The 14,022-nt window shown below is 37.1% G+C and overlaps 1 protein-coding gene across 2 annotated transcripts in view; it reads left to right on the top strand.

The window, feature by feature from the left end:
• The window catches only part of LOC117295716, a 44,419-nt gene extending 30,397 nt beyond the window's left edge, over positions 1-14,022 (top strand). For both annotated transcript variants that reach the window (XM_033778430.1, XM_033778431.1), the window contains 3 exons: positions 9,460-9,739; positions 10,445-10,610; positions 11,061-14,022. In XM_033778430.1, the coding sequence (XP_033634321.1) occupies positions 9,691-9,739; positions 10,445-10,610; positions 11,061-11,814 (969 nt within the window). In that variant the 5' untranslated portion in view covers positions 9,460-9,690 and the 3' untranslated portion in view covers positions 11,815-14,022. The remainder of the gene's footprint in view (positions 1-9,459; positions 9,740-10,444; positions 10,611-11,060) is intronic.

The following is a 14,022-nucleotide window of genomic DNA, read 5'->3' on the forward strand; positions in this document are numbered from 1 at the left end:
GCAATTTAGCTTAAAAGTCCTCATGAGTTCAAGAAACATTACAGAATTGGTAAGAAAAAAACTTGTCTAAGATCACAGATTTACCTAAAACTAACACGGGCTATGATGATGATAGTAGAAAACATCCCTTGAAATATTTCTGTCTGAAATGTCATATTTTATGGGAAATTGATAAAACTAATTTCCCGTTTAGAGTTTATCGCTTTATTCATTTTTTTTTTAAATTGATGTATTGCAAAATGTGTAATCAGTTTTTCACAATGTTCTCCTGACCCAGATGGTCGATCGATCTAAAACTTCTACAGGTTTGACAGTTTATGTAGATTAAATAAAGTCCTTACACTGCCAGCCACTGTTTTGTTAGCAAAAACTAATTCTGTTATGTTCCTTTAAACAAAGTACAACATATTATAATATGCGATCATGTCTGGTTGCCATGTGAGTGTTACGACTTTCGCAAGGATATAATTCACATGTAATGTTCATTTGAGGGATACCATTCAGTAAACAATCAGTCTTACAATACATGGAGATAGAGAACGCGCTGCTGCTAATCAATGTGGTTAAAAATTCATGCAAACCAAGCGTGATCATCAATAGACAGTCATAGTTTTTTTTACTGACATATGGATGATGCATTGTTTCCCCTGATGGGTTGTCCCTACACACAAGAAGGCTAATGGTGAAGCTAGACAACAAACAAGCATGCCCGGGTAACTTTATAATTCAACTCATTTTTCATTCAGAACATCATGTCCTGATGACCCAGAAACTAGTTGTGTGTGTGTGTGAATATTTGCTGATTGAATTTTGCACCACTTAGAAGACCAAAAGCTTGACAGGTTCCTTGTGATTAAAATCTCTGTGGGATACAACAGGCTGTTTTGTATATGTGTGTTTCAAGTGGTAGATGCTAAAACTCATTAGATGATGCGAGGTGTGGAGTAATGGTTGCATTGATGAGGGGTCAAGAGCCCACTCCCTGATGTCTTCTGAGATGTTTTAGTGAAAATGTCTTGAGCTTATATTGTTTGGTGGTCTACTGAGTTGGTAAGACATCTGCTCTAGAATGGAAAACGCACTTGTAGGTTTTGAATCCCATCAGAGTAATGCCTGTGGATTTTTATGTTCGCAGGACACTTTAAAATAATTTTTTTATTTCACTGAGAACTTAGGCCTATGTGTGAAGTTTCGTTTTCATGAATGCAAAGAGTCCAACAGGAGAGCAGCCTATACATAGCTCTCCTATTGTATCTCTTAAAATAAAAGACTGCCTTTAATAAGAAATTTCTGCTTTTAAGTATCGTAGAAAACACAATTTTCCCAGCTGCTTTGGATAAAGTAAACCCTTTGTAAGTAACCCGACAACAGGATACATCTTGAAAGACTCGGAAAAACAAAAGTGAAACTGAAGCATACAGAAATCCTTTAAGCAGTATTCACGCAGGGTTGAGAGCATATCAATTACTAAGTGCCAAAACAGGTATGCTCAAAAGGTTACTGTTTTATACAACTTGGAATTGGATAAGTAATACTTTCTTCCATGTAACTGTATCTTCTGGTAAAACTCTTGTGAGCATCCATAACTCATTGGGTTAATGGCATCCTTGGTGATGCTACAAAAACTTTAGTCTGAATGAAATTTTGTGAAGGAGTGGGGTTTTTTTTTATCATGGATTACACAGTGAGAGAAAAAAGTAGAATATGGTTGTAGTAAACATTCTTCAAACTGGGTCATGTATGTATTTGTTCTTCTTGAACAACTTGGGAGGGCGAGATCAAATTCATATAGGCCTATAGGTCATCTGGGGTCAGATAAATGATGATGTATAGCAACCTCATTCCCAGGGGTGATCAATCTCGTCACACCATATGCTTATCCATGCATGCCTTGCTTGTTCATAACCCCTGGCATTTAGTTAATTTAAATGTGCTAATTTATGGCAAACTTTAATTAGTTATGTGCTCAATCACAAGAGGCATCAAGTCTAAGAGCAACTGAGCCCAATTTCATAAAGCCTGTAAGCACAAAAACTTGCTAAGCACAGAAAAAACATTGCATAATAGAAATGGGTTACCATCAGCCAAATTACATTAAGTTTACATTGTTGTGACTGGTGTCCCACTCAATCTTTTCTGCTTAACACCTGACCTCCGGGCCCAATTTCATAGAGCTGCTTAAGCAAACAAATTTGCTTAAGCACGGAAATAGCTTGCTTATTTTACACATGTTACTGGACAAAATTTCATGACATATACATTGCTTGTGACTGGTATTAAGCTGTTGTTTACTTAGCATAACAATTGAGTGGAGTCTTGGCCGGTAATCCAATTTTACTAAGCACAATTTTGTTTTGCTTAAGCATAATTTTTTGCTGAAGCAGCTCTATGAAATTGGGCCCTGGTCTCCTCATTAGCATTTTGACCCTCGCATACTTAAACATCCTTATATCACAGACTAAGGACAGCGTCTTTGCACTCTGAAAGCTCTTGCAAGTTTTTACCAAGCGTACATGTGAAGTAATCACCGTTGGAAGCCAATTAGCATCGTTAGTGGGTTCATCCCTACTAAAGGGGAGGGTTAGTGATGAGAGGTATCAATGCAGCGTACTGCCAACGGTAATGTGGCTGTGTTTTTTGTAGGTTAATGGGAACTCAATGTCATCAGGGATCATCTGGGCCCAATTTCATGAAGCCTGGGGATAGCACAGAAGTGTGCTAAGCAGAGAATATTATTGCCTAGCAGAAACGGTTAGCAATCAAAAATACATTAAGTTTGCATTGTTGTGGATTTATGAAAATTTAGGAAGGATGTCAGAGAAAAGGTGTTATTATTTTTATTTTATTTGTTATACTTACTTCATTTAACAAATGTTTCTTTTTTTTAGCAAGATGGGTTTATGTATGAAAAGGTTTTTTAGTTTGCTGCAATTATATACTATTGCTAAACCATAACATTATAAATCATGACTTGATGAATACAAAGTAAGTACAAGGGAAAGTATATTTCACCATAGTTATTGAGAACTATTTAGAATGTCTTTGTCTCCAAAAGAGAACATTACAAAATGGTGAGGTAGCGTACCACCTAGCAAGATGCTGTTTAAATGGGTCTTTCATTATGAATATAAAAATAGAAATCTTTGCATTATTCAGGGTAAAATTCATGATAAACACATTCTTTTCAAAAAGAAAGGCCACTGCTCTTTGGGAAGTTTTTCTTTTTAATTCAATTTTGGGAACAGAAGTTGAGTTTTTTTTTTTTTTTGCAATAATTGGAAGCGCAGAGGCAAGGATAGGCATGCAGTCATAATAATTGTCAAATGGAGTCTGAGGCATTGTATGATCACCATGACTGTACACTTCATTTAGTTTATCACGCTCCAACGGAAAGCAATTTCTTCTTGCACCTCAAAGCCATCTTTATTGAGTTTCTGCAACAATCGCTTTGGCAGGGAAAATATACCCATCCGTTACATTATTGCATTGGGGAGTAGCTGTAAGCTTAGAAATAAGCTTGAACTTGGTAATGTGTAATGTGTGACTACCTGGCACTTACATGTTCGGTACAAAGAATGCAGTTGACAACTTTAATAAATCATTCTTTATTTTGAGTTTATACATCTTCGGGGAGGTGTTTTACCTCAAGTGTTTTATTAGTTATTTATGCTGAATGTTGATTATTCTCACTGCCATTTTGTGTATGGCAAATGGTTTTTTAATTCCATTCAAAGTAAATAAATCTGGAGTGTTATCACTCAGCGTCAGCGCCAGCACGGGATGATTCTGAAGTTGACAAATGTATATTTGTATTTGGCAATTGACTTATAGTTTGTTGCAAGTTCGCATTCCCTAGACCTTTGGCTCTTGATGTCTAATAATTAGGACCAAGCTCTGCACGTGTGTCTTCAATTTAATTACATTTGCCTTTTAGTTGAGTGGCATTAGTACATTTAGCATGACACTGAATAGCCGAGCCTGTTATCCAATCTAAATTAAATCAAACAGAAATAGCAAACTGACTGAATACCAACACAGCATCTTCCAGTCGTCATCTCAAGACCCTGGACATTGTCGAGACCCACCGTCTCCCCAAGATTGACATTACGAGCAGATTTCCAACTCAAATTTCAAAACGTTGTCATCCTATCTCGCCAGGTCTGGCGAACGTCCTAATAAACACGACTTGACATGCAGTTCAATTCATCAAGCCCAATGAAAAAAGATTTGCCCGTGTGACCCACAGGCTTTCCGATAACAAAAATAGCCATCAAGCTCCTTGGAGAGGGAGTCCGGAGTTCGTGCTTTTATTATTAAATATTACGTGTGTATTATCCAATGTTAAAGACTGATGTACGTTGAGTATCTTTAGCCTGAGGTGTGTTTTCACAGATGCTTTCAGAGGTAACATGATTGCCATTTGATATATTTGATTTATCAGTTCTCCTTGTGAGTGCCATTAAAAAGTAGCCAAGGAACAAAGTGTGACAGGTTTAATTGTTATCAGGAGATAATTGCTTGAAAGGATGTACACGTTTTGGTGTAGTGCAACAAAGGAACAACCCACAATATTTTGTGGCAACTTCTTTGGAAATTTTAGTATTCACAGCCTTTTGGACAGTATTTTACAAATTCCTACAAATCCGGGAGAAATAGAATAATAATATCTGTTTAAACAGCTTGATATTGTGGAGTGAGTGGAAGAAGCAACTGAAACATCTTGTTAATTTTGCTTTGTCTGAAATAGTTTCTTTACAAAAATAAATTAGTGTATGAAAAGGGTATACCTTAACCACAATAAGCTTATTTTCTGTACAAAACAACAAAACTATCTTGATTAAAAAAGTCTTAATATTATGTCAACCTCCCACTATCAAATAACTTTTGATTTGAAGAAAGGGGGGAACACCTCAAAACCAAGTTCACATATATGTGGAGATTGTGACACAAAATGTAAAATTTCCCATATGACTTGTGTAGTATTATGCCTGCCAGGAAATGCCCTGGAGCGTACAAGTCACTCTTGTTGTAACCAAAGGTTACATGGTCAGTTGTATTGTAGTAGCTATTGCAGAACTCTGATCAAATTTCCCACAGGGCCTTTTTTGTAATGTAAAACATATGCAAGAAACAAACTCACAAGTATGATGATTCTTTCTGATGTATTTCCACCTTAAGATTGAAGTAGTGCTAAGTTTGGACGATTGGGTATCACATTTAACCTTTCAGTAGGTCAAGATTTTGACTTTGTTTCTCTTATTTCTGGGTTTTGTTACTTCATGTCTGTATCTGACAATGTGGAGAGATAGCTGATTTAGCTCAGATTTCAAGCCTTTTTGTTTGTTAAATTTTGATGTTACTGAACATTAAAGAAATCATATTTTTGGGGTTTTTGGTTCTGTTCCGTTGTTTTTTAAATCCTATTCATGGAGCGGCCATCAACACTGCTGAAAAGCAAAGCCAGGGCAGCTGGATGGCTTGCTGGTAATTCTTATAAGCAGATACAGATGAGAAATGCATCAATGCAAATTAATTTATTTTGAATGCAAACAGACAAGTCCTGTCAAATCTTCTCTTGTGGAAGATGCTCATGCTTACATGTTTTTCTGCTACACTAAGCACAAAAAATAATGTTCTTGCTGGTATAGACAGCTTTAAAAAATTGAGCCCTAGCTGTGTTGTGCTTTCTGTATTAAAGGCTTTTTGTCAAAAGTTTATGTCGCAGGTTATTTACATAGTTGATATTATGAATAGATCGGAGAGTTTAGGAGGGTACCAAAATGATGATCATTGTATAAACACCCACATAGATCTTATCAATTCATATTTCATAAATGTATGCATCGCTGACGCTGACAAAGATTCTCGCTAAGTGATGATTCTAAAAAAAAAATAATACAGTTGGGGATTAAATAATTGTCTGTAGTTAAATATCTTGAAGTACATGTAGATGCATCATGTTTGTTTTTAACACTGGACTATTTATGTGTATATTATTATCTCTGCGTTGACATGAGGATTGCATGGTTACTTTTTTTAGTTGTGACTTTGTTTTGTCTTAACCATGTTTGAAAATGGACATTATAATGCAGTTCAACTAACCCCTGATGTTGAGGTTGGCAAATTTGCAATTGCACTTTTTTAAAGTATATGTAGATGTGTTTTTTGAGGAGGCGTTGTAAACTTCGACTAAGGAACCTATTTATAAAGTCAACAATTGAAATCTGAAATGAACATCCCATAATAGATTTTTTAAGTCACAGGCTTTATAAAATGAAACGAGGGTCTGAATTGCATGATTCTGCCTCAGAGCAACCCAACTAAGCTTGTGCTGTTAATTGCCATCCACTTTCATTCCGGCCGGGAATGTAAGGTATACAGCGTGTATCTCTTAAACAAATCTTGAAAGAAATACGGAGCGGGGAATATTACTCAATTTCAATAGATTCCCAAGATGCCGTCAAGATTGAGAAAGACTTGGTGCAATTCATGTTTTATTTCTAAGGATTTTCTCTTTGGTATAATAATATTATCATCGAGCACTGGGATTTCTATGCTTTGATATGCCTTTGATATAGGAGCACTTTTGCCTCTGAATCCTCGGATTGAATTGATGTTCACTGACGTATGAGTGACATTTAATCAATCGTGCTTTTGGTCTGTCCCCACCTTAAATTGCACTTTTTTTAAAGTTTTTATTTAAAGGTGGGGTATAAATGTAGATGTACTTTTTTGGAGAGGCACTGTAAGCTATTTATACAATCAAAATTTATTATAGACTTTGCTAATTTGGTGAGCAAGTTAGTGTGATGTATATAATGCATACACCAATCAACACTGTACGGTTGCAACTTGGTAAACTTAAACTGTTTAGTTTGTGTTATTTGACACCTTGGGTTAACAGTTGAGGATTCATCTGCAATTTGACATGGTTATTTTGGCAAGATAAATGGAACAGGGACAAAGACCTTTTTGGAATGAGGACCTTTTTGACTAGGTTCCTAGTAGGATTTGGTAGCCTATAAATATGAGATCTTTCTTTTGCATGCTGTGATAAAATGAAATAATAATAATAATAATAATAATAAGACTTGTAATGCGCACATATCCACCCTGCTGGGTGTTAAGCTGATGTTTTGTCTTGTCTCATCAGTGATGAGATGGGTAGTTCTATTGTCTGTTTACTCAACTTGCTGAAGACATTCATTAGTTTGTTTGTTTGCATGATCACACATTAGTCCATTGTCAATATGGGGAGACTAATTACATCTCTCAGACAAATCAAATGATGATTTTTTTATGACTCAGTGCTTATACACACTCATAAATTATCAGGCTTTCACAATTGTCAATTGTTCATACAATGACCTGCAGTGACGTCATTGGCCTTACATATATGGCTGTGTTTTGATTACCATAGCAACCCAACACTTTTTCCCTTGTTTTTGATGTTGATGCTGTTCAAGACGAGAATCTTAGGCATATGCCACCTGCTTCCCTTGTGGTCTTTGAAGTGTCACTCTAATGTCTCAACATTATACCACCCAGATTTGGACAGCACTCAGCAGATGTACATCAGCCTGGGCAGTACCTTTTAACACATTGTGTTCAGTTGAAACGTCGATTGCCCATGGTGGCACAATGCATTGTACGCACATCCCCAAATCACACTTAAAGATACCTTGTTATTAACGGTCACCTCTAAGAAATGCGTTCTTCATTATTATACAATTTCCTCCCACCCTCAAAATAAGAAACCATTCGATATTTTGTCTGCACCGTAGTGCTCAGATGCAAATAAATCCACCTACGCACCGGGGGCATTTTGTATGGTTGTATGGAATTGTACAAGACACCTGTTAATGATATTATAAATACTTTCTAATTTACCATTTCCTGGAGGAAATAATTTAGTTTGAGAGAATAATAACAGGAGCTTTATAATAAAGGAGTACTTTCTTTGTCTCCTTTCAAACACCATTTTATCATGGGGTTAGAGATTTAAAGGCAGTGGACACTATGGTAATTACTCAAAATAATTATCATCATAAAACCTCATTTGGTAACGAGTAATGGGGAGAGGTTGATAGTATAAAACATTGTGAGAAACAGCTCCCTCTGAAGTACAGGTTTTCGAGAAAGAAGTAATTTTCCACGAATTTGATTTCGAGACTTCGAAATCAAGCATCTGAAAGCACACAACTTCGTGTGACAACGGTGTTTTTTTCTTCCATAGTTATCTCGTAACTCCAACGACCAATCGAGCTCAAATTTTCACAAGTTTGTTATTTTATGCATATGACGGGAACACCAAGTGAGAAGACTGGTCTTTGACAATTACCAAAAGTGTCCGTTGTCTTTACAAAAAAATTATCAATCTTATAAGGACCTATCAATTGGAAAATGAGTGTATCCCCAAAAATATTTAAACTAAGGTGCTCTTTCATTAAAATATAATAATCCTTTAATTTACATTAAGATGAGACTCAAATATCTCAAAGAACATTTTGCACCGCCGAAATTTTACTTTGATTTTTGGGGGTTGAACAAAGAATTGACTAGAGTGGGATTCGAACCAACGACCTCCGGATTAACATGCCGGTGCTCTACTAACTGAGCTATCTAGCCCTATATTGGCGGTGTCCCTATTTTGTCAATATCTTTGTTCGGGGGTGCCAGTCAGAAGCCATACAACCGTTAACTGCCGTGTAGTCAGGGATCACACCCAAATTACGATACAAATTGGGAAGCGGCAGCCAGGGGATGAAATTTTACTTTCCTATAATCGCTCATAATAGGCAGAAAAAATAATATAAACATTTCACTGAGCAGTTTTCTTCACACAATTTTGTGTTACTGCTAACCACAGGTTGAAATAAGTAAACATTTTTGTCTGAAGGTTCTATCCAAGAGGAGTTATGCACTCCGATAAGCTTCCCAAATACTGAGATGAAGTTATGCCGACATGGATGTTTTTTTAATATTGACGTTTTGCCGACAATGTTATCCCCTCACAATGAACCAAGTATATTCAAAGCTGTGAATTCTTTATGTGCATACAGATTGATAATTTTAGACAACTAGGAAAACTAGAACTCCTCTGTATTGAGGAAACAGCCAGAATTGATTTCTGCGAGGCTATTATTTTCCTATTTATTTATGTATTTGATAACCAACAATGGATAACCGCCACTTACAGGTATCATTTAAAAAGATGAAAAAAATAACAGATAAAACTATGGAAAAATATTTTATATAAGTTGAACATTGTTACACCATAATGGAAAAATGTATACATTCTGTTGAATAACCATCCAGTCTGCTACCTTGCCATAGCTTGCAGTAGTGTGCATACGTCCTCAGCACGAGTCCTCAGCATGAGTTTGCAGACTGCATCTTAAACAGCAGTTTACTTTACTCTTTACTTATCTTCATCTTTTTGTCTCTCTCATCCTACAGCTCTGACAAATCTGATACTTCAACTTCAACGAGTTTGCAATTAACTATCCACACCGACACTCCAATTGCAAACTCCAGCTGAGGAAAGAGTGTACACTCCGCTGAAATGCGTTTCCATGAAACGCGTCAAGAGCAGACCATTGCTTCTTAATCAGTTGTCGTGGCAACCATCCTGTGGACTTGTATGAGTGGCACATTGAATTCATCAGCAGTTTTTTGTTTCGGTTTATCATGATGGACTTGAAGGATAACATAACAACGGCAGTGCCACCTCCCGAAGGTAAACACGAGTTACGTGTCTGTCGCTCTCTGAGACCTTTTTTGAACCAAAAGTTTGTCTCGACTGATCTTTTGCTCTTAAGATTGCTTGCTAGCTCGAGGCAGTTCAAATCCTATAATTTAGCAGTGGGTAGGCCTACTGCAACAATATAATAGACAACAATGCTCCTAAGATATAAGGTGATTGAACCAGTGCATCTTCAAAAACATAGCTCCACATTACCTTGTAGTAAAGAACTGAATATTGAAGTTTCTCGAGCGTCACTTAGTGACGGGTATGAGCACTATATAAGAAGCCACTATTATTATTAATAACACTATTTGGCTACACAAGTCACAACTGAGTAAGCATGATCAGATGTGTTAGCAGGTTTTTGACTTCATAAATATGTGGGGATACATTTATAAGCTTTCCAAGTGCACACGCTTTATCTTTCCAGGTTCGTCGCTGGACAAATCTGAATTTGTACTTTTTTTGACTGTTACTATTGAAACAAAACGTGAAGTCTATAGGGAAACCCAAATCATGATCCCTGTGGTTTAGTGGATTTTCCTATCAAGCATTGCCCATAGTACAATCTGATTAGATTTCCATCTATTGCTTTTTGGCTGCAGTGGATAAAAATGAGCATAGCAACAGCCATGGTTTTGTCTTCATGCTTGTTAAAATTTCAATGTTCCCTATCCTCTTTAACTTCTCCCCTAGGAGGCGGAGTTTTACCAACAGGTGGAGGAGACGGTGGGAGTAGTGGGGAGGAGAATGGGCAGCCAACATCTGGAGACCAGACGACCATTCCAGTCGCAGCGTCAGCCGCCAGCCTCATCCTGGTCTTAGTCGCACTTGTCTTGTGGTACTTCTTAGTGAGAGGGCAGTAAGTGTGAATTCATGACTTATCTTTGGAGATCTGTTTCTCACTATCGCAATCTCATCTTTTTGCCATCAAGTGGTTACCTTCAGAGGGAGTGATGGCAATGCTTTAAAAATTTCACTTCATAGACGCAGGCATGCAACACTCCTTAGCTGATCAGCTGAGTTCCTCTTTTTCTTTTCAAAACAGTGCCATAGAAATCTTAAAAACACTGCACAAAAGTTAAGTGTGATCGGCCCTTTTTTTTTTTTTTTTGCAATTAGAAAACTTGAGGTCTGCAATAGACCATTGCCGATTATAAGAGAACATTATAGTGGTTTGAGAATGGTTGCTGCAGAAAGTTAGCTCATCATTTGTTAATTAATTGAGGTAATTTTATTTTAATTGAGATAATTTTATACTGAAAATCTGTTAAATTGTTTTTTTTTCCCTTGTTTTTTTGTTTTTCTGTAGACTCCGTAAAAAGTCCTTTGATCATCAGCGCAGTAACAGCCATCAAAGCCACCATAGTCATCAAGGAAGTATGAGAGATTCAAACAGCAGACATGGTAGCCTTGGTTCATCTCACGGCACACGTTCCCATGGCAACTCGCCCCGTAGCCATCGCAAAAACGGTAATGGGTCTCCCCGGTCGAAACGAAACTCAAGGTGCACTTGTCAATTTGAGGCCTGCTCGTGTTCAGTGAGGTCCTCGGACTCGCCGCTTCTTAAAAATTCCCCGAAGAGTTCCCGCAACTCTGGATCTGAATGTACTGGAACATCACCATTCTGCCCCCACTCAAGTAAGTTTAGACTGCATAAGTTAGACATTCATATGCGAGATTCTATGGACTCGGATTTTCATCCCGATGAGGAGAACACTGCAGGCCCATCATGTTCATCTCGAAACAGTCAAGCATGCACATGCAATGCAGTCCAAGACAATGATGTCGTTGTAAATATTGATGCAGTGGTTCTTTCTGATGGATCACAGTCAAATGGGGATATCGGGGAAGCCTGTGCTCCTCAAGTGAACTGTAACAACGCCGCAGATTGCTCCTGCACATGTCGGCCAGTCGTTAGCCATGCACATTGTACGTGTCGAGTTATCCATAACCCGCTTGATAACAACCGTGTGCGGAATCCAAAACTTGGCCTGAACTACAGTGCACCAACTCTTATAGGTAGCAGCAGTGAGAGTGACTTTCCTGGTGCTGAAGCATTGTGAGCATTGAAGACTACAACGCCTACCTTATAAAGCTGTCTTTAGGAAGAAGTTTATTATACATCCTAGGAATTCCAGACAGTGTTTCGCAAAGAAAAAATGGCATAAGGACAGGGTGGATATAATCCAGTAATGATGTATCCGTTTGAAGATCAACAAAGCCCAGGAAAGGGTTCTATGACATGTTATTTATGGCTGCTTGTTTTGATAACTTCTCATAGGTATTATTGTAAGAAATCGATGAGTGTAATTTGCCATGGCTTCAGCTTGTCAAAACATGTCATGATGACGTCATGTTAACTTTGATGTGCTGTTACTTGTCATGGCTTTATTAAGAATAAGACTTGTCATGACATTGATTTGGTTGTGGCTTTGATTGTGACATTGAAGTATCAGTGACACTAAAGTACCTTTGGATACCATGGCTTCGGCCTGCTATGTCATGAAGATGTCATGATGTCGTTAACCTTGGTGTGTCTAGGCCATAAGTTTGTCATCGTGTCACTGATGAATGTCACTTGTCAGGGCTTTATTTAGAATGTGACTTGTCACGACATTGATTTGGTTTTTGATTGTGACATTGAAATGTCAATGAGATTAAATCGTCTTTGGATGCATTTTATTTTTGCTTTGATTTATCCTGATAACCAGGACTTGATTTATAAAATTTTCAAAGACTGGGTTGGACGCTAAGGTCCCCCACCATCTTTCACTCTGTCTTCATCTGGTAATGTAAGCCTGCTGTAATCTTTATGATGTTTTTCATTGTTAGTTAGTTTCTTAAACACACCCAGTCTTTCGATGTTAACTGCACTTTAGACATGCTCTCACAGTTTTTTTCTTGTAAAACTACTCAAGTGTCCCACTTTGTTGAATACAGTACAGTGTGCCATCAGGGTTTTCCCTTCATGAGGCCATACATTACAATTTATGGAAAGATAATGCCGACCATCCTTTGCAATGTAGTACACAAACTTTACATTCTGGAAGTAAGGAAATGACAAATATTGTTGGATATTTTTATTGTGGGCTCGTGGATACCAATGATTTTATATGCAATGCTTATAAATTGCTTCTCAGCCTAATCATTTTCACATTAATGTGATTACTTGTTGATGCCTTGTCTTTAAAACCCTCGTATGGGAAAACTTGGTGATGTTGTAGAATGTGAATTTTCTGAGCTGGAAAGGCCCTTTTTTCTGATGCCTTTTTGTTTGTGTTGATCAATGCTATGCACTTGGGGCAAAGTTACCCTTTTTGCAATCTGCACTGCACTGCACAAATTTCTCTTTTTTGTATTCAACTGATAGAAAATAAACTTTGTTATGATGTTTGTATGCCTACTTATGTACAGATTTGAATGCATGATGAAATTCTTTCAGAGTATAAACATTTTTGTCTTCTGCAGAGTTTTTGGAGAATTCATCACACGAGCCACTCTTTCACATTTTCAGCCAACGAAAGCTGTGGGAGACTTGTGGCGGTCTTAAAAAAAACAATGATTTTAATCTGAATAAATTGAGCTTTCTAAATGTCTGTATGAAGCTAATGGTAATAAGTGAAGCAATGGTTGAAGCAGTCTATACAAGCCTAACATTTTAATAAAGTCACAGGCTTTTGTAAGTGTTGAAAATGTTTTCTCTTGCCTGTGACACTATGATTGTATCACAATGGGCATGAGTTCCAAGAATATATACAAAGTTTACCTGCAAAGTTTATTCACATGTTTACGCTGATGATGATTTTTCTTTGTTTTCCTTCTTTTTTCTTGCCATACAAAACTAAAAAACCGCTGTATTGTGCTCAACTTGTTCCTATCTTATTTTGTATATTTATTTACCAAGTTCCGTACTAGCTAGAAGAAAAGGGGCAAGTTTTGAGTCACTGATTGACTGCATGAGGAGATGTGTTGAGATTTTCATTTTATATTATCAATAGCTGATTTGAACATATCAAGTCAAAACAATAATTTACTACTGAAGAAATAAACATCAACTGCCTCTGGCTAAAAGTGATCTATTTTTTACAGACACACTATCCACCTTGAATCATAAGATCTTTGCCATTTTACTGTGGTCATTGAACAAACTGTGAAATGTTTTGGGTGTTTTTCTTAGAGGGGTAGGCTTATAACATGAAGTATTTCCTTTAATATTCAAATGAATGTATTAAAATCAACCTATGGACTTCATCACAGTATATTCTCACTCG

This window comes from Asterias rubens, chromosome 10, assembly GCF_902459465.1.
Source record: "Asterias rubens chromosome 10, eAstRub1.3, whole genome shotgun sequence".
NCBI classification, from domain to species: Eukaryota; Metazoa; Echinodermata; class Asteroidea; order Forcipulatida; family Asteriidae; genus Asterias; species Asterias rubens.